Source organism: Protopterus annectens, chromosome 5.part0 (assembly GCF_019279795.1).
Source record: "Protopterus annectens isolate FY-2018-M chromosome 5.part0, PAN1.0, whole genome shotgun sequence".
In the NCBI taxonomy this organism is placed as follows: Eukaryota; Metazoa; Chordata; order Ceratodontiformes; family Protopteridae; genus Protopterus; species Protopterus annectens.
In genome coordinates, this window is record NC_056735.1 from 1714033499 (window position 1) to 1714061363 (window position 27865).

General features: G+C 39.7%; 1 protein-coding gene across 1 annotated transcript in view; it reads right to left on the reverse strand.

Annotated features, from left to right (window-relative positions):
- GPR156 (G protein-coupled receptor 156) overlaps positions 1–27865 on the reverse strand; it is a 1210147-nt gene that overhangs the window by 342064 nt on the left and 840218 nt on the right. The window contains exon 9 of the mRNA XM_044071505.1: positions 16095–16250. Coding sequence (XP_043927440.1) covers positions 16095–16250 — 156 coding nt within the window. The remainder of the gene's footprint in view (positions 1–16094; positions 16251–27865) is intronic.

Sequence of the window (27865 nt, forward strand, 5' to 3'; positions counted from 1 at the left end):
AGGGCTCTTGTATATTCATCGGTCTAACCTCTAACATTTACTTACTGGTCAATAAGTACTTTTGTTTGGGGAAAATGCTTCAAAATGGATCTGTAAATCCAGAATTCTTACAGATTCCTTTCATATAATGCATTATCAGAATTCAGTTTCATTGTATAATGAAGAAGGCATACATACAGTGCCCTCACATAATTCACAGCAGTAACTCAGGTCATCTGAAGAACACACACAAAAAAGCATTAAAGGAGCAAAAAACGGGAAAACATGCAGCTATAGAAAACAAAGAAAAACACTAGTTATTTGGTGAACTCGCTGAAGGGATTATAGTATGTGTAATGGCAGCATTTTAACTCTTCCTTGAAATTGTACAAGTAATTTACAACAGGTCACTCCTGCTCTACAGTAATGTAGATTATGACTCATGGTGTAGAATAATGCAGATTATAAACTTTACTATGATGCTATGAGAATTTCTAAATTACCAGCAGGCATACTTAGAACAAATAAGGAGTTGTAGCATCCTGGATGAGATGGATGAAAGTACTGGATGTTCTTTGTGAGTCATTGTGGCAGTCATAACTGACAGGGATCTTTGCTACTGTCTCAGTCCAATGTCCCCCCTGACTTTCAAAGTTAAGCACCATTCCACCATGGCCAGGATGACCTCACCTTACCTTAGACTTTACATACCTGGTATACAAGTGTCATCCATCTGTGCCATCTTTGTTCTTTCTTTCTTGCCACATATGAGTTCAACAGAAATGAACATATTTTAGTCCAATATAGGTCCAGACCTATGATTGATGAGCATTTAAAGATAAATACCCCACTGAGAACAATTTTATTCCCTATATTTATAATTGTTGAAGATAAATTGCTTGTAAGCAGACACCCAGGAAATCGAGACATGGGTGATGAGGATATGGATTGCTGTGCCACCTTGCTTCTGCTAATATCGAGACTTGAGTTACCTGCTGGTGGTATTTTTTACCCTTGGAATAGATCTTGCAGTTTCTTCTTGTAAGAGATGGGGAAATTTAAATGTTCTGAGCATTTACTTGCTGGTGGCTTATGAGCGCTAACTTTTGTTTTGCTTTAGTTTCTGTTATGTTACATAGCTGTATGCCTACTTTACCTAAACTGTATGACTCTGCACATTTGACCAGACAAATTTACTAGATATGCTACTTTCTGATCCATCCAACACCAGGAAATGCCTCTGTAAACCCCTTTTAAGCTAATATCAAGATGTGCTAATAGTATCTGTAATGATCTTACAGTTTATTGTTGCAACAGAAAGGGAATTTGCAGTGTTCTGAGTGTTTATTTGCTAGTTGCTTATTAGCACTCCTACTTTCAACAAACTGCATTTTTTTCTTTAACTTCTGCTGTGCTGTGTGGTTCTGTGCTTTGCTCATTTCAATTTAGATGCATAATGCTGCACTGGTCATATGACTACACAAGCACACACTATACAACAGTCAGTGATAACCTGTTCTCCCCACACTAATTAAGCCATTGTGAAGCTTAATCCCTCAAGTAGCTTTGCATCAAGTGACATTTGCAAATCTGTAAAAATAACTGAGCCACCCCTGATTGTATTCCACTGTTGCTTGTATGTTTTTTGCACCAGTCTCCCTAGACTGTTGCTTCATTCCTGATCTGTATCAGTTGTTCTGGCACTCTGTATCACTCTTGATATACTGTGCTGCTCACTTACAGGTAGCAGGCATGCTGATAATCTGTGTTACCCCGTGCTGCTAAGTTTTGTGTCACTCATGTCTGTATCCACTTCATGCACTGCACTACTGGGAGACTGACCCAGCTAAATATCAACCCGATCAAAAAACTGGCTTAAAGACAGAACCCAAATCACTCAGGATTAGTGGCAGACTTTCCTCAGAAAAACTCACCACCAGTGGCATCTCAGATTCGTGTTGGAACCATTAATCTTCAGCATATATAAGTTTTCTGATGACTGCAAGTTTGGTGATGTCATGAACTCACCAGATGACATCCATATCCTCCAAAAGGGACTAACCCATATGAACTCATCATGTCAGGACCACAGACTAAATCTCAAATCAAAGAAATGTATCATTGTCCTCTATGGGAAAGAATAACATATTTGTACCTACAGCATAAATGATACAACCATTATTACAGATACTATCATTAGAGACTTAGTCATATATGTGGATGGACAATGAACTTTCTTTTCAACAACAAATAATAACTATCACTTGGAAATCCTTCTCCTTAGCCCAACTAATTACTAAAGGCATATTCTTCAGGTCAAGGAAATTACTGTCCCTTTTGACTCCTCCCTTATTAATTTCACCACAGAATATAATGTCCTCTTTGACATACACCTACTCAGGCACATTGCTCAGCTAGAAAAAAACACAATGCTTCCTCACAACACAAATATTTGCAAGAGCTTCTGAAGTTACATGGACAGTCTAAAAGCTTTGTCATTTTACTCTTCTACTGGTAGACTTCTGCCTGACCTACAAGGCTGAAAATGACCCTGTCTTTTTCAATATCTTACATGTTCATGAAACCAGTTGTGCTAGAAACACTTGTTCTAGGGCCTTAAATCTATATTGTAATATAAATTGATGTATTTTGCAAAGGATCCATTACCTATGAAATAAATTGCCACTCCATATTAAACAAAGCACCTCCCAAAATCTCTTTAAAATCAGCCTGGTTGAGTGGGTGACGAGCCATAAATTCACCTATGACATGGCTCCTTAAACCTTTATGAAAAGATGGAGTGAGGTGCAGGAGTTGCAGTGGATAGGGTACAAATTGTCTACTGGACCAGTTACCTAGTATATTCCTATGAACGTATAACTACTTATAAGAAAGCCACCAGAAGAGCTTATAAATGTCAGATACTACATAGAGACTTCTACATCTAGTTTTTTTCTGCCTAGTGTGGCCAGCTGCAGAATCTGAAAGATGTTTTGTCTGAAGACAGAAGATAAGACAGAAGCCCTTCAGGTGCATCAGGTATACCAGGCCAAACAGAGGCTTGTAGCCCTGATAAAATCATTTACCATTGTCTTCAGATAAGCAGCAGCAGTGCAGCACAGACATCTATTTCAAAAAGAAAAAAGTGAAGCATGTCCCTGGAGAGAGAAAGAAAAAGAGACTTGTGACCTTTTGTGTACATTTAGAGACCCCAAGACCTGAGGACACCGGCTCCATAATAGCACTTGAATAGTCTTTGCTCTAATACCTGTTACCGTCAAGGTCTCTGAGAATGCACCTTGGAGGCCATCATGTCTGTAGCCCATAGCATGTCCTAAAAGTTTGAATACAGGCACTATGTTCCTCACTGGATAATGGCCTCTCCAACATATAGTCATGCACACTGATGTTCCACTCACCAGGCTAAAGAAGGAGAAAGTTACAGTCAGCTGCCTGTCGGGTGCCAGGATTCACCACATAATGCATGCACTCAGGTCACTCCACAACAGGTACAAATATGACTCTGTCATTGTCCATGTTGGTGTGAATGACCTGAGACGTACTTCCCTGGACTACATGAAAAGAGACATAGAGGAGCTCTCCGATCTTGTAGCCCAGGCAGGTATGACCCTAGCCCTGAGTAGCATTCTGCCATCACCCAGAATGATACCGCAGTACAAGGACAAAATGATTGACTTCAACAATTGGCTAAGCTTCTGGTGTCATTCTAAGGGGATCCAGTATCTGTCTGCCTGGGATGACATGATCAACAGACCACAATGCTTTGCCACAGATGGCCTGCACCTGTCGCCCTTGGGATTCCGGATACTGGCTAAGGCTCTTGCCACCCCTATAGTGCCTTTTGTAGGCAAGGTTCAAATGACAAATTCACCTCCGTAACAGGTACAAGCAAGCAAAATCTGAGGGTAATGCTACTCAATGCTAGAAGTCTAAACCACAAAATGCATTTACTCGAGGCACTCCTTAAAATTGAAAGCATCGACATCTGTGCAGTGACAGAGACATGGTTCAAGGCTCCAGAGAGCACCCCTGCATTACCAGGCTATAATTCATACCACACCTTTCGACCACCTAACCTAGACCAAAACACTAAAGGCGGAGGTGTGTCTATATTCATTAAGGATATCCACACCTCCAGGCTAGTTGCTCAGCATAATGCATCCTAGATTATCCAAGTGAAACTAACTCTGGGCAAGACTGCAATCCACACTGTAACTTGCTACAGATCCCCCACCATGCCCCAGGATTCCCACTCCTCATTTCTTGATACACTGGAAAATATTAGGGTACAACCCAACACCCTCATAATGGGAGATTTCAACTACCCCACCATTAACTGGGAAAACTACTCATGTACCAACGCTTTTGCTCAATGTTTTCTGGAATTCATAAATTCCAACACCTTGGATCAACGTATCCACACCCCCACCAGGGGCAGCAATATCCCAGACCTGGTCATTACCAACATGGACAACCAGTGTTCCACACCAGAGGTCAATTCCTCGTAGGTCAGATCTGACCACAACCTAATCACCCTAGACATTCACATCCCGCCCCCACCCCCCCATTAAGGGAAATCACTGTAAAAAATTTCTCCAAAGCCAACTTCACGCTTCTTAAGAGAGAAGTGGCAAACTTCACAACACCCATGCAGACGGACAATAGAGGTACAACTGATGAATCCTACACAAATGCACTTTATAAGCACTTACACGAGTGCATGGATCGTGCTATCCCTAACAGAACCAAGATGCTATCCTCCAAAAAAAGGAAGCCAGTCTGGTGGTCCCCTGCCATAAACAAACTCTACAACAGTAGAATGAAACTGTTGCAAAAAAGAGTAAAATCCCATGATTGGAGGAACTCCCTGGTCAGCCTCAATAAGAAGCTGAGATCCCTCAAAGAAATCTAACAATAGAAAAAAATCACCAGGGCGTGCTGAATGTCCAGTAAATAAATCCAAAACTGCATAGAAAACGTAATCACTGGACAACCACGGTGAAGTCTTCATGCACTTACAAAACTTTTATTCGATAAAAGGACAAGCGCTTTCACAATTTGCTTCTTCTGATCCTATACAACTAAATAAAACCCTCACATTTTTAAAGCACATCATAACCAATAAAAACACATAAAAAGGGTGCCAAAATGACGTCATCTCATTCAGAGACACAAAGTCTCATTGCTTTTTATATATCTTGAATCTCCGCCCCTTTAAAACAGGTTTAATACTTAACTGAGTATTAAGTCCTGGGTATACATGTGCTTGCATTCTCAATATCCATTTTAGTTCTAGCTGTTCTAAATAGTTATTATGATCACCTCCCCTCTTTATAAGTTAATAGTTTGTTGAGTAGAGATAGTATGCATCCTGGACATGTATTTCCCAGCAAAGTGAAAAGTCAATTTAAAAGTTAAGTTTAAATGAGAGGGGAGGTGATCATAATAACTATTTAGAACAGCTAGAACTAAAATGGATATTGAGAATGCAAGCACATGTATAACCAGGACTTAATACTCAGTTAAGTATTAAACCTGTTTTAAAGGGGCGGAGATTCAAGATATATAAAAAGTAATGAGACCTTGTGTCTCTGAATGAGATTATGTCATTTTGGCGCCCTTTTTATGAGTTTTTATTGGTTATGATGTGTTTTAAAAATGTGATGGTTTTATTTAGTTGTATAGGATCAGAAGAAGCAAATTGCGAAAGTGCTTGTCCTTTTATCGAATAAAAGTTTTGTATGTGCATGAAGACTTCACCGTGGTTGTTCAGTGATTATGTTTTGTATCCCTCACAAAATCCTCCAAAGCTAGTTACGAAAACAAAATTGCCACTGATTCTAAAGACAACCACAAAGCATTCTATAGCTATGTCAAGAATTTAAATGGCAACACCCAGATCTGCTCTGAGTTACAGCACAATGGCACTAAATATACAGAACCAACTGATATTGCCAACATCCTGGCAGAGAGGTTCAGTGCTAATTTTACCCCTCTCTCACCCCCTAAAGGGCCCATCTCTATACTGGAAGAATGCAAAGTTCCTGTAAGCATGGGTGCACAGGTAAAAAACACACTCTCCAAAGCCAAGAACACAGCATCCATGGGACATAACAACATCCCAGGCTGCATTCTACATGAACTACAGAATAAACTGGCACCCCATCTAAGCACCATGTTCAATCTTAACCTCACCTCAGGCTTTGTGACCGCTGAATGGCAGACAGTGACGGTTATCCCACTCCACAAAGAAGGAGCCACCCCAGACCCCGGGAACTACCGCCCCATTAGCCTAACGAGCCTGGTCTGAAAGGCCATGGAACGTATCATCATGGAACTTATAATCAAAGACAATGGTAATCTCCAAACTTTGGACCCCACCCAGTTCGGGTTTGTAAAAGGCAGATCATGTCTCCTAAACCTGATAGACTTCTTTGAAGCAGTCACCAAAGCCATAGATGAGGGTAAGGTGGTTCACACAGCCTATCTAGATCTCGCCAAGTCTTTTGACACCATCTCCCACTCTGGAATTATGGATAAACTCACTAAACTAGGTATAAATCCCTATGTCACAAGATGGGTTGCCAAATGTCTCACCGACAGGAATCCACACTGTGAAAGTAGCAGACTCCAAATCTGACTTCAGACCAGTGACAAGTGGAGTACCACAGGGTTCAGTCCTGGGTCCTCTCCTGTTTGGTATCTACTTTTTTGAAGTACAGGCTAACACAGAAGGTCTTTGGCTAATGAAGTTTGCAGATGACTGGAAACTAGGAGCCATAATTGAAACTCCTAACGATGTGGACATCTTACAAAAGGGCCTCACTGAGACAGATGCCTGGTGTCAAAGCCATGGCATCAAGCTCAATGCCAAAAAGTGCATTGTCATCCCCTTTGGTAAAAACTCTGTACCCATGAGCTACCACATAGGTGGTAGTTTACTTAACACCGAAAGTGTGATAAGAGACCTTGGGACACAGGTGGACATTAGTCTCTCCTTTGATAATTACAGCACTACAGTTGTCAGGAAATCCTTCTATGTGGCACACCTCATCACAAAAGGTTTCTCATCCAGGAAAAAAGAGGTCATTGTTCCCCTCTGCTCGTCATTCATTAGACCCATTATAGAGTACAACTCCCCTTTTGGTATGTACCTCACAAGACATCTACAACAACTGGAAAGGCCACAGAAATACCTCACAAAGAAGATTACCTGCCTCAAATAGATGCCCTATGCAGACCGTCTCAAAAAACTCCAGCTTTACTCAGTCACATATCACCTACTCAGAGGCGATCTCTACCTAACATACAAAACTATGTCAAACCTAGAGCTGTTGGACATGCTCCACTTAAAGAAATCCCAATCCCTCCAAGCTACATGCTCTAGGGACCTAAACCTTGTCACCACAATAAACAGAACATGCTGGAGGGATAGATTCCTGTCCCAGAGACTTCCCATACTCTGGAACAAACTACCTATCTATATCAAACAAAGCTCCTCATTAGCACTCTTCAACAAAAATTTTGATGATTGGATGGGAAATAGGAAATTCACCCTGGGGATCACTTCTGGGGCTCTGCTCGACAGGGGCACAGGAAAATAATTTTACTGGGTGGCGAAAGCCAGGGTACCTTTTTGTCTAGGCTTATATAGGCCCTAGGGTTAATAGCCTAGTACCTACCTATGAACCTATGAACCTATGAACATCTTCTTTGGAATGGCATTTAATTAGTAAAGAAGGGGGAAGGAGGAATTACTAGAGTTATTGTCAAAGAAGATTCCTGTGTCTTAATGTCACAATCCAGGGACATCCCATCCACAGATTCCTCAATCCCTGGTGGCCATCCGTTCACATAAGATCTTACCTCCTGTACCTAAAATGCCTGTTAAGTTTAGATTATTGCCTTTTGGTGAGTCGTCCCCCATGTCCCCAGTCAACCTCTCTCTCTCAGAATTGTGCTAAGTTGGCACACAGTTTCCTCCAATTTCTATGCAGTTTACAGACAGATTCAGAACAGCTGTTTGAGTTTGAAGTCTTCCTCTCCAGAGGAAGAGGGAGGCATCTTCTATGACAGACTCAGGCTCTTCTGATTCTGAATAGGAGGAATTGAACTACACGTCACAGCTTTCTTGCTGTCTGGGATTCGACTCAGATAATGGAACCACTTTGCATTATAGTTTTCCATCACAGGTCATATGAGTTGGAGATATATCAGTTTAAGAAGCGGTCTTAGGAGGCCTCTGATTCCCTGAACAGATGTTTAGACCTTATGTGTCTTGGGTCCCTTAAGCCAAAGGCTATCCTTCCAGTTTAAGAAGTCATTTTAGATGTTTTCAAACATCATCCATGGAGGTAGACTTCCACCTCCATGCTTAAGAAAACTGACAGATTTTTATAGGGTTCAGTATTCTCATATGTACCAGTATAAGTATCCCAATTGCAGATCCAGACAATGTTTCTGGAAACTGCTAAGGGAGGTAGGCTGACTACAGGGTGGAATATTTTTCCTAATGACATGGTAAGTAAATTGGCTTACATGGGTAAAAATGGTATTCACCTCAACAACCCTGACCTTCAGGTTCTTGAATATTCTGACCAACATTTCAGAAGTATCAGGAGCATACAACTAGGGAACACAAGATAAACCTCTGAATTGCAACTATAACTTGATAAGGCTGACTATTTTGCAGCTGGAGAAACATCCCATAAAATGTGAGCATGACTACATGCAGCAATCAGTTGTGAATAAACATCACCCACATCAGCACCATTACATTTCCACTTGCAATCTTACCAGCTTTAGCCCCATAACTTTCTCAAATATTCTCAAAAAAATGACCTGGCAAATCCTAAATACCCTTCCCCTTGACAAAGCTTTAGAACCCCAAGCAATCAGTGTTACTGCAAACGTATCAGTCATTCTGAGGCATTCTTGGCTGATGAGCCAGCCTTTGTCTGAAGATGTGAAGGCTCAACTCCTTTATGCCCTTTTAGATAAGAAGTCTCCCTTCAGACCTCAGTCTTACAATGTGTTTGAAAACTGGAAAGCCACAGGCAACAGGAAAACAATGGGATTGGTCAATCACATCTCACCTTCTTATTCACAAATTTAAGAGAAATTACCTGTCTATGCAAGGACCTTATTACCTGAGCCAGGGGAAAAACAAACATCCAAAAGATAGGAAGACCACACTAAAGAAAATGGCAGTAGCTGGAAAGATGGAGGTCTGAGAGCCCCCCCATGGCTTGGCCCTCTGCAGGAAGCAGCTGTGAAAATATCAGCTCCTCCCTCTACCTCACAGAACTCCTACCCTGGCCCTCTATGTCACCCTTTCCCTTAGGGTCCCAGGATAGGGATACAGCTATCTTCCTTCTATTAGACTTGCTCAAGAAAAACTTCAAGCAGTGTACATATACTCTACATGTAGAGGACACAACCTACACTTTGCATGCACAAAAGGAAGGACTTACATTTGTACCAAAATATCAGGAACACCCAGCTTCCCCATCTTAGCATAAGTGCTATTATAAGGAATTACAGAACCTGTTCTCTTTGGCTAGGATGAACAGCTTTACTCCATACTGTTCCTTGTCCCAAGGAAATATGAATGACAGAGACCAATTCTAGGCCTTATCAGTTATTAAAACATCTCTCCTACACTTCATAATACCACACATGCAACTGCCCCCCTGTATTCTTAGAATTCACTAGCCTGTTTCTTACTCCCCTCTTAAGAGCCCTCTTAAGAGCCACATTCCTCCCTAATCCATTATTTATCCTTGTGTTTTTGTAGGTCAGCAAACTATCTCTCCTGTCTTATCCAGCCTCTGACCCTCCCTACCTGGAGCTGCCTGTGGTCACGTCCCTTCGTGGGTGTACCCCTCTAATATAGGACTGTTGAAGTATGTCCCGCTTAAACCTGAAAAGGTGTTAACTAATTACCTGTACTGAATGTGTTGCTCTCATGGTGGCCATTTCCCCTATTCACCAGTGGAGTGATCCCTGTTCTCTACTCCATCTCCTATCTAATCCTTGTGTCTTCTTTCCCCCCACTTTTTCTGCCTATATTGCTCTTCTCCTTCTCTTATAACTTAGCTGCCATATCTTTCCTGATTAAATAGATTGTCTCTCGCTTCTCCTTGAGAAGCTTCTCTGTGGCTGTATCCCCGCTACCCTGCCCCCAATTCTCACCCACCCCCAGCATGCCTACCTTTATTCTACCCTTACTCCTCCCACTCAGCATAATTATCTAATCATAGTTCTGTCCTCATTACCCCACATCCATTTACCTCTCCCACTTACACACATCCCTCTCCCCTACACTTCTCCAATCATAGTCCCCTCCTCTTCTCTTTTTTACACTAAGATAAACTTATCTCTTTCCTTACCTCTCCTTTCTAATAGCCAGTTCCTTTCCTCTGAACTATTCCCATTACTCTACCCCATGTCTAGACATGCTCTCCCTAATTATCCATACCCTCCTGACCCCATTGCTTCCTTCTTGTATTCCTAATCCCCTTTTGCTATGCTAGGTCTTACTCCTCCAAAGCTCCCCCAATCCTACCTTCAATTCAAGCTAACACACACACTCATCTTCAACCTCATTCATACACTCATTTCCATTCTAGCTCCTCTTCTCTCATTCAACCTAACCCACTGCACCTTTTCTATCCCAAAATTTTCTCCACCACAACTAAAACACTTACTCCTAAACTAATGCTAGCTCCACCCAGTTTCCTACTACATAAACCCAAATGGCTAAAAGTTATTTCCTTCAATATCCTAGCCTTAGCTGGAGATATTCATCCCAACCCTGGTCCTTGTCCCACTACAAACAACTCCTTCCCTCCAACCCCTTCTTCCTCTTCCTTCTCCCACAATACTCTTAAGTTCTTTACAATCAATGTCCAGAGCCTCAACAACAAAGGACACCAAGTTTAACCTTGGTTAAGCCACAAGCAACCTGACATCATAGCCATCTCCAAAACCTGGCTCAAACACCACATTTCTGACTCCGAAATCCTACCTTCTGGTTTTCATATTCTCAGAAATGACCGATTAAATAAAAAAGGTGGTAGCTCTGCTCTAATCTACTTACCTTAATTCCCCTTCAAATTCCAACCCCACAATTCAATAATACTGAACTAACAGTTGGTCTACTAAGAATAAATAAACATAAGAATATATGCATTATTGCCCTATATATCTCTCCAGGTGACAACATCTCTAGTCTCGAAGATATACTTCTATGGGTCTCAACTGAAATTAAATATGAAACTTATATTCTAAACGATGTAAATATAGATTGGAATAAAATCAATAGTCCCTCTCCCTCCCTATTCATTAACCTCTACAACTTTACCTAAGTAATCCTCTCTATCACCCAACCTAACAAAACACATCCCCCAGGATCCATTATAGACTGGATCCTAGTCACCCATCCAAATAAAATAACTCACTCTGGCATTATTCCAGACACCTTTAGCGATCACCTCCCTGCTTTCATTCATCGTTCAACTACCTCCACCCCACATCAGCACCATTACGTTCCCACTTGCAATCTTACCAGCTTTAGCCCCATAACTTTCTCAAATATTCTCAAACAAATGACCTGGCAAATCCTAAATACCCTTCCCCTTGACAAAGCTTTAGAACATTTCAACTCTGTCTTCCTAGATACTCTAAACTCTCTAGTCCCACTAAGAAACAAAAGGATCAAAGCTAATACTCCTCCTTGGCTATCCAAAGAAACAAAACAAATCATGCATCAAAGAGACAAATCCGGGAAGCTTTACCAAAAGAATAAATTGCCCAGTACCCTGCTCCAATACACTCAACTCTGCAACCGTGCAAAACAACTAATCGCCATGGACAAAAAACTACTACAGTAAGCTCCAGTCCAATAATAATAAAAACCCCAAACAATTCTGGAAATCCATTAATTCCCTTCTCCATCCAGGCTCCAGAAATATCCCCTGCCCTGACCCAAGTATATCTGACCACGAACTAAGCTCAGAATTCAACACATTCTTTATAGAAACTATTGCTGACCTGACCAAAACTTTCCCAAACAATAATCCACATGTCCCTCATTCTTCACCTTCCAATAACCCTAATAACATTCCCCTTATGTATGAGCTCAAACCAACTAATTTTATAAAAAGACTATCCATACTAAAGCCATGCTCCAATGCCCCTGATAATATACCTTCCTCCTTCCTAAAATGTGCTGCTGATGGTATTGCACTCCCAATCAGCATCATAATAAATAGATCCATAAAGGAATCATATGTACCCAAACTCTGGTGTACAGCCTACATTGCTCCTCTTCACAAAGGAGGCAAAAAACACCAATATTTCTAATTTCTGCCCCATTGCCCTGCTCTCTCCAATCTCCAAAATTCTAGAAAAATGTATCCACCTCCAACGTATGCCTTTCTTGACCCAGAATCAACTCCTTACACCTACCCAGCATGGCTTCCACCCTGGCCATAGCACTATAACCACCCTACTCTCCTTCTTAGAAACAGTCAACCAAGCCCGAAATTCTAGACTCCTAGTATCCACAGCTCTCCTAGATCTCTCTAAAGCATTTGATACCGTTTCCCATAATAACCTTCTCTATCATCTCTCCAACCTTCATCTCTCTCTGAATACTTTATCCTAGTTCTCCAGTTACCTGTCAGATAGATCTCAAGCAGTCAAATGGAAGAACTCCACCTCTTCCTTCTTACCAACCCCCACCGGCGTACATCAGGGATCCATCCTCGGACCTATGCTTTTCAACATCTTCATCAATAACTTTTATACTGCCATTCCTGACGCTAATGTTATTCACTATGCAGATGATTCAAATTTAGTCTGTGCTGCCGCCAACCTTCCTGAACTACTGACTAATACCTAAACTGCATTTTCAACCACTGAGAACTGGATGCACCAAAACCACCTCTCTCTCAACTCAAATAAATCAAAAATACTACTATTCCCTCCCTCCAGGTCTTTCTCTTATGACAAAAATGCATTCAAAGTCCTTAGCCAAACCAACTCAGCTATAGAAGTGGTCCCTTCTGCAAAACGTCTTGGTATCCACATTCAACAAAATATAAAGAAAACCCACCAAAAGTTAGGTATGCTTTACAGGAACAATCTCTCTCTCTCTAACTCTGCTAGGCATACCCTGGCCACTACTTACCTTCTCCCATCCTTATTATACGGAGCCCCTCTTCTAACTAATCTGACCCCTTCCATCACCTCTAAACTAGAAAACTGCTATAACAAGATCTCTACATTTGCCAACAAATCCAAAAATTCTACCCATCATTGCCTTACCCTACAATCTCTGAACTGGCTAGAACTCTCTACCTACAACTTACCACTGCTCATAAACTTGTATTTCACCCAACAAAATGTCCAGCCCTAACAAACATCCTAACCCCATATACCCCAAATAGAACTCTGAGATCTGAACACCAAAACTTAATTTCTATCCACAAACCTAAACGACCTGCTGGCCAGCTTCTCCTCTCTTTCTCACTAGGCAAGAAATGGAATTCACTCCCTCCCACACTAAGGACAATATGAAACTCAGAAAACTTCAAAACCCAGCTTTTCTCATACCTGTCATCCGAATGGAAATGTTCCTGCTTTCACCCTACCTAAATTCTATTAAGGAAATTCCCCAAGGAGTTCTTTATACTCCTGGTTCCTAACCTCTCTCTCTAACTCCCATTACTATTTTCCTAGAATGGACTCAAGCTCTCAGTAACTGTTTAAGCAACTCTCACATGATTTCAAATTTGTAAATAATGTAAATAGCAATTTATTTCTATTGACTGCATTTAAAGTGTGCACCTTATGTACTTTGAATAACTGCAAGTAAACTGTTTACACACTTCTAATATAAGAATGTAAGTTCAAATAATCTGTATATTATAACCCTTAGATCTTTCACTGTGAAGATAGTTTATCATGCTTACACTGAATGCTCATATCTGTAAACTGTGCCGTATACTGTACCTTTTATACTTATGCATTCCTTACTGTATTGTTTATGGTATATGTATTATATACTGTACCTTTTATAATTATGTATTTTTTACAGTATTGTTTATGGAGCTTTTCTCCCCGGGCCTCCACTGAAAACGGGCACTTTTGGGCCCAGTGGACTTCCCCAGTAATCAAACTGAAAATAAATAAAATAAAATAAATAAATAAATAAAATAAATAAATAAATAAATAAATAGTTTCTTAAAAAGCTCCCAGATTTAAGATGTTGACTTAAAGGTCCTCCTGCCCTTTCTGTGCTCTCAGGATCTACTGGTAATATTAGAACTCAATGATTCCTACCTCAACATCTTATTTTCAAAGGACACAGGCAATACCGAAGGGTTGTAGTTTGTGTGTGGAGGGGTCACATTACTAAGTTACCTCCATAGGTTTAGTTTGACTACTGTGTCCAGCTTTTTTTTTTTAAGTGTCTGACATTGGTCATAGTTCAATACAGAGCCAAGGAATTCACATCTTCCCTTACTTGGAAAACGTTGTGATTTAGGACAAACAAATGGATGAGATACATGGGGCACTGAAGTACAGTGTAGACTGTCTCAGCAAGCTAAGTTTTTCCCTGAATGAATAGAAGTTTAACTTATTCCCAGTCAGAATGGTAATCTTCCTGGAAGCCCCCTTGAATACTAATTTCAGAAAAGTTTAGCTACCACAAAAAGTGGAGTCTTTTTCTGCCTTCTTTCAGGACATGTTAGACAAACCACTAGCAAAAGCCAGAGAGTTTTTGGACTTTCTGGGTCATATGGCATCCACTATATTCATTCATCCGCTAGCCAAATTGTACAAATGGTACTTAAAGTATACCTGGTACATGCAGCATACCATCCCAACCCTACCCTGTATAAAGAGAGAGCTGAAATGATGGAAACAAAACATATGTAAAAACAAAATCATAACCTTCAGACTACCACACACAAACCAGACCCTCATACAAAATGGAATAATTGCAACAGTAAATATATACAAAAATAAGAAACAGAACAGAAAAGAAGAGAGTTAACGATGCATGTATGGAATACACAACTTTGATAATAAAATTTTATATAAACATGCAGTTTCAGTGTCCTCTGTGTGAATGTTCTCAGAGCTATAATGCATTTTAATGGATCTATAATCATTAATGTAGCAGCCAAAGAATTCCATTTTAGGTAAGCAGTAAAATATTTTATAATATAATATTATGTACATGCTTAATTTTTTATAATAACAGCTTCTAAGGCTACTGATTTAAGATAAAAAAAACATCTGCCCACATAAACAGATGTTTAGCCTTTAAAAATACATTATGGCAAAATTATTTCTAATGAGTTTGCTGTATGCCTGAAACACAGTGGAATATTCCATATGTTGTACTTACACACCCTGAATATTGCCATGATTATTCAGCTTGGATTACTGGAAAACAGCTATACTTTTGTTTACCTCATATGCAACGTACTTGGTCCCAAACCACTTCTACTCTACTAGAAATACAAATTATATTGCCATTGCATTTCTTCTTAAAATTGTGAAATGATCAATTTTTTCTCTCCCCTTGTTTTCTTATTTCAGCAATCTCATGGATTTTAAGAGCCCTACAAGGCTGTGCTGTAAGTAACATTTTCCCTTGAATCATTCTCACCTTTAAAAGTTGTGTAGCAACACTAGTACCAACAACAGAAGAGAACTGACTTGAGAGTTTCTCTGTCTCAAGAAGACTTTACTAGAGATATAAACAGCAGGACCAATTGATTTACCTGTGCAGGCATTTCGTTAGAGGCAGTGAGAAATTAGGCTAATTCAAAATTCTTCTCCAGTGGTGGCAAACTACAAATATTTTATCTTAGTTTTCTACAGACTGAGGAACTGGCATGTATTCGTTTTCTTTAAAATATCATGAAATAAGCAGTATCTGAAGCTGAGTCTGCTCTCAAATGGACTTGTATTAATTCAGATATCACATATTTAGTAGTTTGAAAAATAAATGAATTTTAATGTGTTGTCACCAGTAAATAAACAATACAAAAAGAATCACTGAATACACTTACTTCACTGAGAAGTTGTTTCATGGTATTGTTTTCTCCCAGTAGGTAGAAGATCTGCTCATCACTGTACATGAAACTCTTACTGGGGCTGTGCAGATATTTTGCCATCTGACTGACTGACTGTGTTTCTTCACTTTGAAACTGCTTCCACTGCCTCAGCTGTAAGTGGACAAATTGGAATTAATAAAACATGTCCACTCTTATTTTTGCACAGTTTACTATATATTGTAAACATCTAACCATATTACGAGTGCGTATTCTGCCCTCTTGAATATTATGTTTATTTCTATTGATTTATATTATTGTCAAGCTACAGTAAGATACGATTAATGTTTTCCCGCAATTTATCACCTAACTAATGCAGTACTGAAGCCAGGTGAAGTCAGCAAATGTAAAAGGTTATTACATTTTTGTTACTCAAACATAGACTTGTGCTGTGGTTGATGCATTTTTCATAACCGATCAAAGTATACTCAGTTCATATTCCACTGTCTCGTAACACACAAACAACAGAATTACTGAGCTAAGGCACTTCAAAGACAATAAGTTTTCTTTGTGGATGTGGGGGGATGCCCTGCACCCCCCCCCCATGTGGGGAATTGCATCCCCATAAACCTGCTGACTTAAATATACCATCTTGACATTGCACAATACCAGAGAAAAGGAAAAATTCCCCTTTATCAGTATTCAACAATCTTACAGAAATGCTGCAGTTTCATTCACTCTTTTCAAACAGCATTTTATTATATCAGTTTCCTTTGAACAAAATGTATTTGAAAAAGGTACTTAGGTTCCTGTTCTATTACTGCGGTGGTGGTGCTGCGGTAGTGTTGTCACCTCACAGTAAGACGTTGTCCTGTTCAATTCTCAGCTAGAGCGTCTTCTGTGAAGAGACATGCGTGAATGGGTATACCTTCGCTGAAGGTTGTGCGTCAAGGCTGGCAATTCGGCAGGTAAAAACTACTGCCGATCATTAGCGGACTGGAGTTCCGCTGTGGCGACCCCTAACCAGGAAAAGCCGAAAGACAACAACAACAACTTAGGTTCCTGTTCTATCTGTTGATCTGATGCCCTCACCTAATCAGCTCTAAGTTGAGGAATACAAAATCACTTCTTTCATTTTAGACTATAGTGAACTGATTGCTACAAATGTAGTACATAGCTGTTACAGTTTATTCCAACATGGAGTGCAGTTCTAAAAAAAAAAAAAAAAACAAAACAAAAAAAAAACTCTTCTCTCCTTTTAAACTGCATCAAACAGCTAAACAGGAAGTAATTGCAAAGGTTAAAGCCAAAATGGACCACTAAGCACTTCGATTCTGAACACACATGCGATAATACACAGCACTGAAGACCAGACCAGTCGGCACTTGGCAATTGATTTCCCTATCACATTTCTCCCTAACTATGCTATTGTTAGAAACAGTGCTTGATTCCTAGGCACTATTTCTCCAAACCAATGCTTTTGACCTAGGTCTCATCTCTTTTACAGAAGAGCATTAAGGAAAGCCAACAGGTTCTAACTCTAACTCTGGGAATGGGAAATTAATATATATAAACCTGTGTAAGATTCACGTCCTTCATTAATGCTGTAATCTCATTGGATAACTAGTAAAAAAGCTTGGAATTATCATGCTAGAGTGTTTTTGGTATTTATACAGCTCAGTGTGTGCACGTAAAGAGATGTAATCGAGAAAGAGATATACTGCCTGAAGACTGGAACTCCCATAATATTTTGTATTAACTTTTCTACATTGAAGAGTGGCCATCTCACAGATGGCACTGAGGGTTAAAGCTGCAAACTATAGTTCCTGCAGTATAGGGTTTGATTCCCCAGTCATTTGCCTACTGTGTGACCTTGAGCAAGCCACTTAACCAGTAAATGCCTGGAGGCAAGTGTGAATTTGGGATAGGCTCCTCAATGGGACCCTGAACTGTAAGTCTAGTAACTACCACTAAACCTTTAAAACAAGATGCAAGTTAATTTTTGCCTCATTATAGTTCACTAGTAAAATGTGTGCCAGGTGGTGTCTGACATATCTTCATGATGTCTGTGCCAAGAATGTGACCAGATATCTCAGATATCACACCAAACCCTCAGATTGGCATTCAGCTGATACCTAGTGCTGCAGATAAAATAAATCACTAGCATTACTGCAGAAATACAACAAATCAAGTACATTTAGTTATTAAAAATAGATTTGTTTTACCAAAAAAAAAAAAAAAAAAGATTTACTCAGCCAAGTAAGAGGCACATAGACAATAAAGCAGACTGTTGGGAATGAAAAATAAATTGTGTATTTTTTATGGACCAAACTCAGAATTTCCACATAGAGGATATATAGCAAGAGTAAAAAGGGAACCATGATGATAACTTGAATGATATTTGTCTCGGTGACAAAAATTGTAAAAAAAAAAAAGGTTATCAAAAAGCCTGTGTTTGCACTTGTTTCCCACCTTTACTGTAACTAGTCTAGTCCAGATACAGATTTGCTGTATCTAGGAATGTTTGTAAGCTTCTGAGCCCCCCAAGCCTTTCTGTGTTGGAGGGAAGCCTTCTAGCTTATCAGTGGGAGTGGTAAGCACTAGGTAGCCTATCTACCACAAGAGGAGGGGTTTCTGGAACAGAAATTGCAGTTTATTGGCTGTTTGGGCAGTTTTTCCATCCCTTTCAACTTTCTGGTTTAAAAGCCCGTGTTTGCATGGGTTTACGCTTGTTTAAGCTCCGCCTAGCGGCACCGAGTTGAGGTAAACTATTACTGGTGCCCGAAAGTCTGCTCTTCAGTATTTCCCTTGAATATTGCTAGTTCTTTCTCTCTTGCACTTCAGATACCTTGATTGCTTTGCAGTTTAACAGGTTTTTGTAGCAATTATTGTAGAACACCTAAGTGCCATCAGCACTAGTTGTACTTCATGGAAATAGCTCCAGTACTTAGTAGTTATGACCACCCCTCCTGGCATGATTAAAGGGCAGGTCCCTGTGCTTTCTTCTATTAACTTGGTGCACTTGGGCATTCTGAGGCTGTGTAGCAACTGCCTCATGTACACAGACAAACCTCTCCTCTTACCTCCCATCACTCAGACTTGTGAGAGGTGCACTTATATCACCAAATTGGAAGCTATGTACTCTCCAGCCAAGACTGGACTAGCTGGTCAAGAGGAGAAGGTCAACACCTGCACCACACCACATGAGACACATAGCCCTCCAAAACACCCACCATCTCTCACATAAAAACACCAACCACACACCCACCTTCGCGGAGGCTCTCACTAGAAATTTACTCAAACAGCAGAGATCTCCAAGACAGAAATGCACTCGAACACCACAACACATCACAAACCACAGGACATATAGCTCACCACGACAGTGTGTTCCTCAACCTAAGCCCCTAAGTCTAAACGGCCTGCCCAATACACTAATCATAGGTGACTCAATGCCCAGGCAGGGATGACCCTAGCCCTGAGCAGTATCCTACCATCACCTAGAATGATACCACAGTACAAACAAAAAAAGATTGACTTCAACAATTGGCTAAGTTTCTGGTGTCATTCTAAGGGGATCCAGTATCTGTCTGCTTGGGATGACATGATTGACAGACCTCAATGCCTTGCCAGAGATGGCCTGCATCTGTCACCCCTGTGTTTCCGGGTACTGGCTAAGGCTCTTGCCTTTTTTATGAGGTGTTCCAAAGACCAAATTACCACCATAACAGCTATAAATAAATTCAATCTGAGGGTCATGTGCTCAATGCTAGAAGTCTAAATCTCAAGATGCACTTGCTCAAAGCACTCCTCAAAATGGAGAACCTTCGACATTCGTGATGTAATGGAGACCTGGTTAAAAGTAGCAGAAAGCACCCTGTGCTACCAGGCTTTAACTCATTTCACACCTTTCGGCTCTGAAACATGGACTGTAGCTCCAAAGGCAGTAGTGTCTCCATATTCATAAAGGATATGCACACCTCCAGACTACTAGCCCAGCATAATGCATCTGAGATACTTCAGGTACAACTAATGTTTGGAAAGATGGTGATCCAGGTCATAGCCTGCTATAGGTCCCCAACCATGTCCATAGACTCTCACTCCACATTCCTAAGCACCCTGAAATCTATCAAGGTCCAACCCAACATTCTCATACTAGGAGACTTCAACTACCCCTCCATCAATTGGGAGAACTACTCAAGCACCAATACACTGGCCCAATGCTTCCTGGAATTCATCAATTCTAATGCCTTGGACCAGCTCATTCTGATGCCCACTAGAGGAAGCAACATCCTTGACTTGATTATTACTAACATGGGCGACTGTTGCTCTACATCAGTAGTCAATCCCTCCCTGGTCAGATCTGATCATAAACTAATCACCATGGAAGTCCACATCTCACCCACACCCCACGCAAAGGTAACCACCTTGAAAAACTTCTCCAAAGCTGACTTTGGGCTCCTAAAAACAGAGGTGGCTAACTTCATGGCACCTATACCAATGGAAAATAGTTGCATGACTGCTGAGTCATACACCAAAGCACTGTACGAATGTGTACATAAATGCATGGAACTAGCCATACCCAACAGAAACAAGACGCTCTCTGCCAAAAAAAGGAAGCCAAGCTGGTGGTCCACTGTCATTAATAAACTCTACAACAGAAGGAAGAAACTGTTGCAGATAAAGATGAAGTCCCAAGACTGGAAAACCTCCCTTATTAGCCGCAACAAAAAGTTGAGATCCCTCATCAAATCCTCTAAATCCAGCTATGAAGGCAGACTTGCAGCAGACACTACAAACAATCACAAAGCCTTCTATAGTTATATCAAGAACCTCCACAGCAATACCCAGATTTGCTCTGAGTTACTGCACAATGGTACCTCCTATACTGAGCCAACAGGTATTGCCAACATACTGGCTGACAGATTCAGTGCCAGCTTTACCCCTTTCTCCCCTCCTAAAGCACCAATCACAATACCAGAAGAATGCCAGGCACCCAGCATTACTGCAGCACAGGTTAAAGCTACATTGTCCAAGGCAAAGAATACAGCTTCCATGGGACCCGATAATATCCCTGGCTGTGTTCTACATGAACTATAAAGCAAACTGGTACCCCATCTGTGTGCCCTGTTCAGTCACAGCCTCACCTCAGGCTTTGTCCCTACTGTATGGCACACTGCTATAGTCATCCCTCTCCATCTTTGTCCCTACCGAATGGCACACTGCTACAGTCATCCCTCTCCATAAAGGGGCAGCAACTACAGACCCTGGGAATTGTTACCCCATTAGCCTGACGAGTCTGATATGTAAAGCTATGGAGCACATCATCATGGATCCGATTAACAAAGATATAGGAAATCTCCAAACTCTAGACCCCATGCAATATGGCTTTGTGAATGGGAGATCATGTCTGCTCAACCTGGTTGACTTTTTTGAGTCAGTCAACAGGGCTGTGGATGAAGGTAAGGCAGTGCATACAGCCTACCTTGATCTGGCTAAGGCCTCTGATATCATTCCTCACTCAGGAATTATTGATAAACTCACCAAACTAGGCATCAACCCCTACATCACTGGGTGGGTTGCAAACTGGTTCACAGATAGAACACACAGTGTGAAAGTAGTAGACTCCAAGTCAGACCAGTCACTAGTGGAGTCCCACAGGGATCAGTTCTGGATCCTCTCCTGTTCGGCATCTAATTCTAAGAAATCCAGACCAATGCAAAGGGACTCTGGCTGTCCAAGTCCACAGATGACTGCAATCTAGGAGCCATTATTAACTCCCCAAGTGATGCAGACATTCTACAGAAAAGCCTCAATGAGACCATTGACTGGTGTCAAAACATGGCTTTAAGCTTAATGCCAAAAGATGTGCTGTCATCCCCTTTGGTAAGTACTCAGTTCCCACTAATTACCACATTGATGGGAGCCCACTGAACACTGAAGGTGTTATAAGAGATCTGGGGATGCAGGTTGTCAGTAACCTCTCCTTCGATCACCACGTTGCCACTGTGGTCTGAAAGTCCTTCTATGTGGCACATCTCATTACCAAGGGTTTTGCATCCAGGAAGAAAGAGTTCATTGTCTCTCTCTACTCTTCCCTTATTAAACCAATCATTGAGTATAATGCCCTATTTGGCATGTACCTCACTAGACACTTGCAACAGCTGGAGAGGCCACAGAAGTACCTCACAAAGAGGAACCTAGGCATTAAACACAAGTCCTACACGGACAGACTCAAAAACCTCCAGCTATTCTCTGTCTCATATTACCTACTTAGAGGTGATCTTTGACTTACAAAGCCACGATTGACCCAGCTCTGTTAGAAATGCTACATTTAAAGAAATAAATGAAAAGACTGGTAGGAAGGGTCCCAAGGAACACCAAACACAAAAATGTTGAATAAAAGCAAAACATTAATGCTGAATAAATCCAATAAATCCAATAACATTTTCTTCCTTTCCAAAGCTTTTAGTTTCAACTCCAAATGGAGCCCCCAGGGTAACTTGTCACCAATAGTAACATGGTCAATATCCATAAAAATGAAGCTGTGGCTGTAGTTGTCATGAATGTGCCTAGCCAGTGCATTAAGTAACAATACAATTGGAGTTAAAAGAATTGAGATGACAGACCCACTTACATGCAGATAAATGGCATGGTATCAATGACATGACATCAGTTACCCCGGTCTTAAAACTAAAAGCTTCGAAAAGGAAGAAAATAGTACAAACCTAGCCATCCTGCACAAGCACTTTATTAGAAGAAGTTTAATGTTTTAACCTAGATTGTAAAATATTTTTAAAGTTTGACTATCATGATACTGACATCAACTTTTTAACAGTCCAATTTGGCTTGTTAATTCAGGTTTTTTACAAACATTCAACTTTTAGAATTATTTTTAGTGTATATACATATTTTTAAAGTGAAGTGTTGTTATAACAGTTAGCAAAGGGTTAACTATATCTACTCATTTTACTCATGGTTTAGCTGGTTTTCTGTGTCCAATCAGATTGTGTTACAATGTGTTTTAAAAGGTATTTAAACATTGGCTGTGCACATTGACTCTTGTCTGATGAAGTTAATATTGTTTTAACAAAAGCACTCACATCGATTTAATTGGATTTATGTATCGATTTTATTGGATTTATTGGATTTATTCAGCATTAAAGTTTGCTTTTATTCAACATTTTTGTGTTTGGTGTTCCTTGGGACCCTTCCTGCCCGTCTTTACATCTAAAGAAATCCCAATCCCTCTGCACCACATGCTCCAGAGACCTCAACCTCATTACCACAATCAACAGAACATACTGGAGGGACAGGTTCCTCAACCAGAGACTGCACATGCTCTGGAATAGACTTCCCATACATGTCAAGCAGAGCACCTCGCTGTCCCTCTTCAAGAGAAATCTTGAAGAATGGAAGGGTATTAGAAAGTTCACCCCAGGCATCACTCTAGTGGCTCTACCTGATAGAGGCAGTGGGAACTAACATTGGGTGGCACAATGCCAGGGCACTTCTATGGGCTAGGCTTGTAAAGGGTCCAGGTCCATTATCCTAGTGCACACCTATGAACCTATCAACAGGAGTTGGGTTTGGCATAATGGCTATGATCTTCACTGCATAGACATACGGTACAGGGTTTGATTCTGACCTTGGGTTTTTGGATAGGTTTAAAATGGCCCATCATGGAAATTAGCCAATATTCACCTATGAACACCTTAAAAGACACTTTAATAAATAACAAAATAGCTTTTTTTCTATAGAGTGGAAAGACTCCCCTGCACCTCCCACATAAATTGTGACCCCTCTCACCCACTTAACTAGTTATCTATCTATCTATCTATCTATCTATCTATCTATCTATCTATCTATCTATATGATGTTTATTATTACAAGGTTGAGGCTCAGAAGTTTGACTGCAGCAATCACTGAGCTCCATCATCTATTTGCAAAATTTCAGACATCCGGCTATTGCAATCATGTAGGCCCATCACCACTAACCCTACCCCTTTGCCCAGTTTCATAAATCTCACTTTCTGTTGTTTAACGTAATTTAAAGTTCTCCATTTCACAGAATGCTCCTTGTTCCTCTGCCAACGTATCCATCCATAGAGATAATTTCAAAAAGAAATAACATGGTTTTCCATTTCCAAATCTGGACAACAAGAATGGGGAAATTTTAAATTTGAAAATTGAAATTTTGCAAACGGATACATATGAAGTGATGACTAAAAATCATCTTGATGGAACTTACAGGAGGATTAACAGTCAACCTATGGATTTATTTATACATCAAAGAATCAATCTGCATCTTTCTAATTATCTTAACATGACAGTCCCTGTAACTCCAGCAATTTCAATGGAGTTCCTAAACTTCATAAGAATTTGAACAAACCCCCTTTATGCCCAATAGTGGACAGGCATAATAGTATCACTTCAGCTTGTGCAATGTTTCTTGACACCAAGTTAAAAGTGGTCTTGGCAAATGACAGCCACATCTGTAAAGACTCTTGGAGTTTTCTAGAAAAAAATTAATAGTCTCAAATTCAATCTTAATGATTTTTTACTTACAGCTGATGTTTATGACTTGCATTCAGTCATTCTGCAGAACATTGGGATCCAATGGGTTACTGAGCTTTTAGTGACCAAAGGTGTGCCTCAAGACAATATAAATTTAATAGAAGAGCTTTCAGAATTGGTTCTCAGTAACAATTTTTTAATGTTTGAACGTATGTATTATTTGAAAAAATGGAGAATGGCTATGGGCTCACTATGTAGAGCCGTTTTTGCTAACATAGTAATGGCCCACTGGGAGGATACATTCATTTTTAACAGTGCCTTCAAAAAATTCTTTAGGTTCTACATTTGGTACCTGGATGATATCTTTATCATCTGGAAGGGACAAGTTGCTGATATAATAAAGTTTATTGAATTTATTAACAATATAACCCAGTTTTTGTCTTTCACGCATGAATATAATTATGAAAGAATCTCCTATTTGGATGTGCTTTGGAGAAGGACACATTACACAATGGATATACATCAAACATTTTTAGGAAAAGTACATATTCAAATTCCTTTCTTCATGTTAGTAGTTTCCACCTGTACCACCAAAAAAGATCGGTAGTTAAAGGACAGTTAGTAAGGGTAGCACGAATGATGACTTTGGATGCTGACTTTGTTGAAGAAACCAATAGACTGGTGCACATGCTTAGAATGAAATGGTGGATGAGGTGTGTTTAAAGAGGGACAATGGTCACTTTAAATCCGTATTGAATAAAATAGATGGGGAATGCAATAGTATCTGGACTATCCCTAATGAAGCAGCTATGACATCAGTGGAAAATAGTAATGAATGTGATTTTCATAAAATTAGAAATGAAGGGATGATATTCATAACTACATTCAGAACTTCTTATAAATGGGTGAGAGAATTTTTTTTTATAAGAACTGGGTCGTTATTCAAGAAGATAATTTTGTTAAAAATAAAGTGGGGATAAACCACTAATTGTTTATAGAAAAGGGCCCAATTTAAAAAAAAAATGTATTGGAGAAAGGCTGAGCTCTAACTACAAAAAACACATCTTGAATGAGAAAATGTATATTCTGCCCTCGCTGTAAATATACAAAGGTAGAGGAATCCTTTACTATTTGTGGTGAAACTTATAAACCCATGGAAAATGTAATCATGAATCTAGAACTATTCTTTATATAGCATTGTGTGATAAATATCTCTGTTTTTACATAGGTAAAACTGAACGTAGGTTACTTGAAAGAATTTATGAACATAATTATTGTATCAGGAACAGCAACCCTAATAATGCATTAGCAAGGCACGTCCACCTATATAATGACCACGGTTTTAAATTTATGGCAATTGACAATGTGGACATTAATTATAGGGGTATACCGTGAATGCTTCAGTTGGAGAAGAAAGAACTTATTTGGCAGATTTTACTGAATGCCAGTCATTGGCCAGGAATCAATGAGCATTGCCCTATTAGCAGCCTGATAAATTTGAAAGATTTGGTTAGATAGGATAGATGGGATGTTTCTGCAGCTTGTTTTTTTTTTTCAGATTTGAATGTGTATATGAAGAAAAGTTGCAACTGTGATATTTCTCACTTTCCATCTTCATTTTTACATTTTCAGTTGAAGTTTTTGCATTGTGTCCATTATTATTTATTAAGTAACAACATTTTTTCAAGCGACTGCAATCTGTATATGGCCTATTTTGCACATACTGGTATTTATAAAATAACTGTTTTAACTTCATGATAATTTTAGCTTCTTGTAGTTACTGGTATTATTTAGGGATTATAGTTTTTAGTTATTTATTTTATTTATTTTACATTTGTTGACCGGGATAGTCCAATTGGATCAATGTCCATTTTCAGCAGAGGCCCTGGGAGATAAGCTCCAAAAGCATACAGTACATTAACTAACTAATAAGACATAATTACCTAAATGGTATTTCCAAAAATACATTAAATAACTATTAAGACAATTATTACAATTATTATGAATGGAAATTGCAAAAAATATGTAAGCAAACATGAAATAGACAAGATCACAAGTTAGAAGATTCCCCTGCTTATAGTCAGGAGAGAATTAACAATAGTTGGTTAACAAGATTATTCACATTCATGTTGAGACTTTAGCCAGGCTTGTTGCATTGGCATAGCCAGTGTAATGCCATATGTTGTTTGAGCTTAGTTTTAAATTGGCCTAAGGAGGCGAGCAACGTAATGTCAGCTGGAAGTAAGTTCCAGGCTCTGCCTGCTGAGTTGGCAAAGAGGGCATCACCAGCTGCATTGTTAGTTTTGATTGTCTGAATTAGTAGCTTGTTTGAGGATTGGAGAAATCTTAGATTGTTATGGGGGGGTGATAATATTTCTATGGGCTGGTATATTATCTGGGTTATAGAGGAGTTTGTTAGCCATGATCAGCAGGTTATATTGGATAACACTGAGAAGTTCTAGCCACCCAAGCTGTTTGAGGTTGATGCAGTGGTGGGTTCTAAAAGGCAGACCTGTGGCAAACCTGGCAATGTGATTATAACAGGTTGAGAGTCTATTGAGTGCAGATTTGTTTAGATTGGAGAGAAGGGGGGAGGCATATAAAAGTGTTGAACGTAGGTGGGAGCGAGCTATGGCCATCTTAGCTGGAGGGGTAAGGAAGGCTTTAATTCTATAGAATGACCCAAGTTTTTATTGATGTTCCTGATTGTTTGATTTACATATAGGTCAAATTTTAGGTTATTGTCAATAATGACGCCTAGTAGTTTTGTATAGGGGTTGGAGGCAATAATTGTCCCATCTTTTGCATTTATGTTGAAGGAGAAAGGAGCAGATTTTTGAGTTGGTGAGAATAACAACATTTTAGTTTTTTTGGGATTGAGTAACAATCGATGTTTAGAGAGCCAATTTTTCTATGGTATAAAAGGTGGACTGGGTAGCAGCCCTCAATTCTGTAGGAGATGTAGCTGAGCAGATCAGAGTTACAGACTTTGATTTTTTATGAGCTTTCACTTCTAAAAATAAGATGGTTTATAATTAATGGGAAGTGGAAGTGACATCTTATTGTTATAGCAAATAGGGAATGAACTTGGAGCCACTTAATTGTGTAAAATGAATTATTTTACATCTGATGAAGTTCATGGAATAGAGTTGATGAAAGTGTTCATCTGTTTATTTCTGCATTAAACTTTTTGACTAAGTATTACTTCTCCTTTCAATATTCATAGTTCCACTGTGATTTTAGTCAGAAAGAGAGTTTTCTTCTAAAGGAAGGAA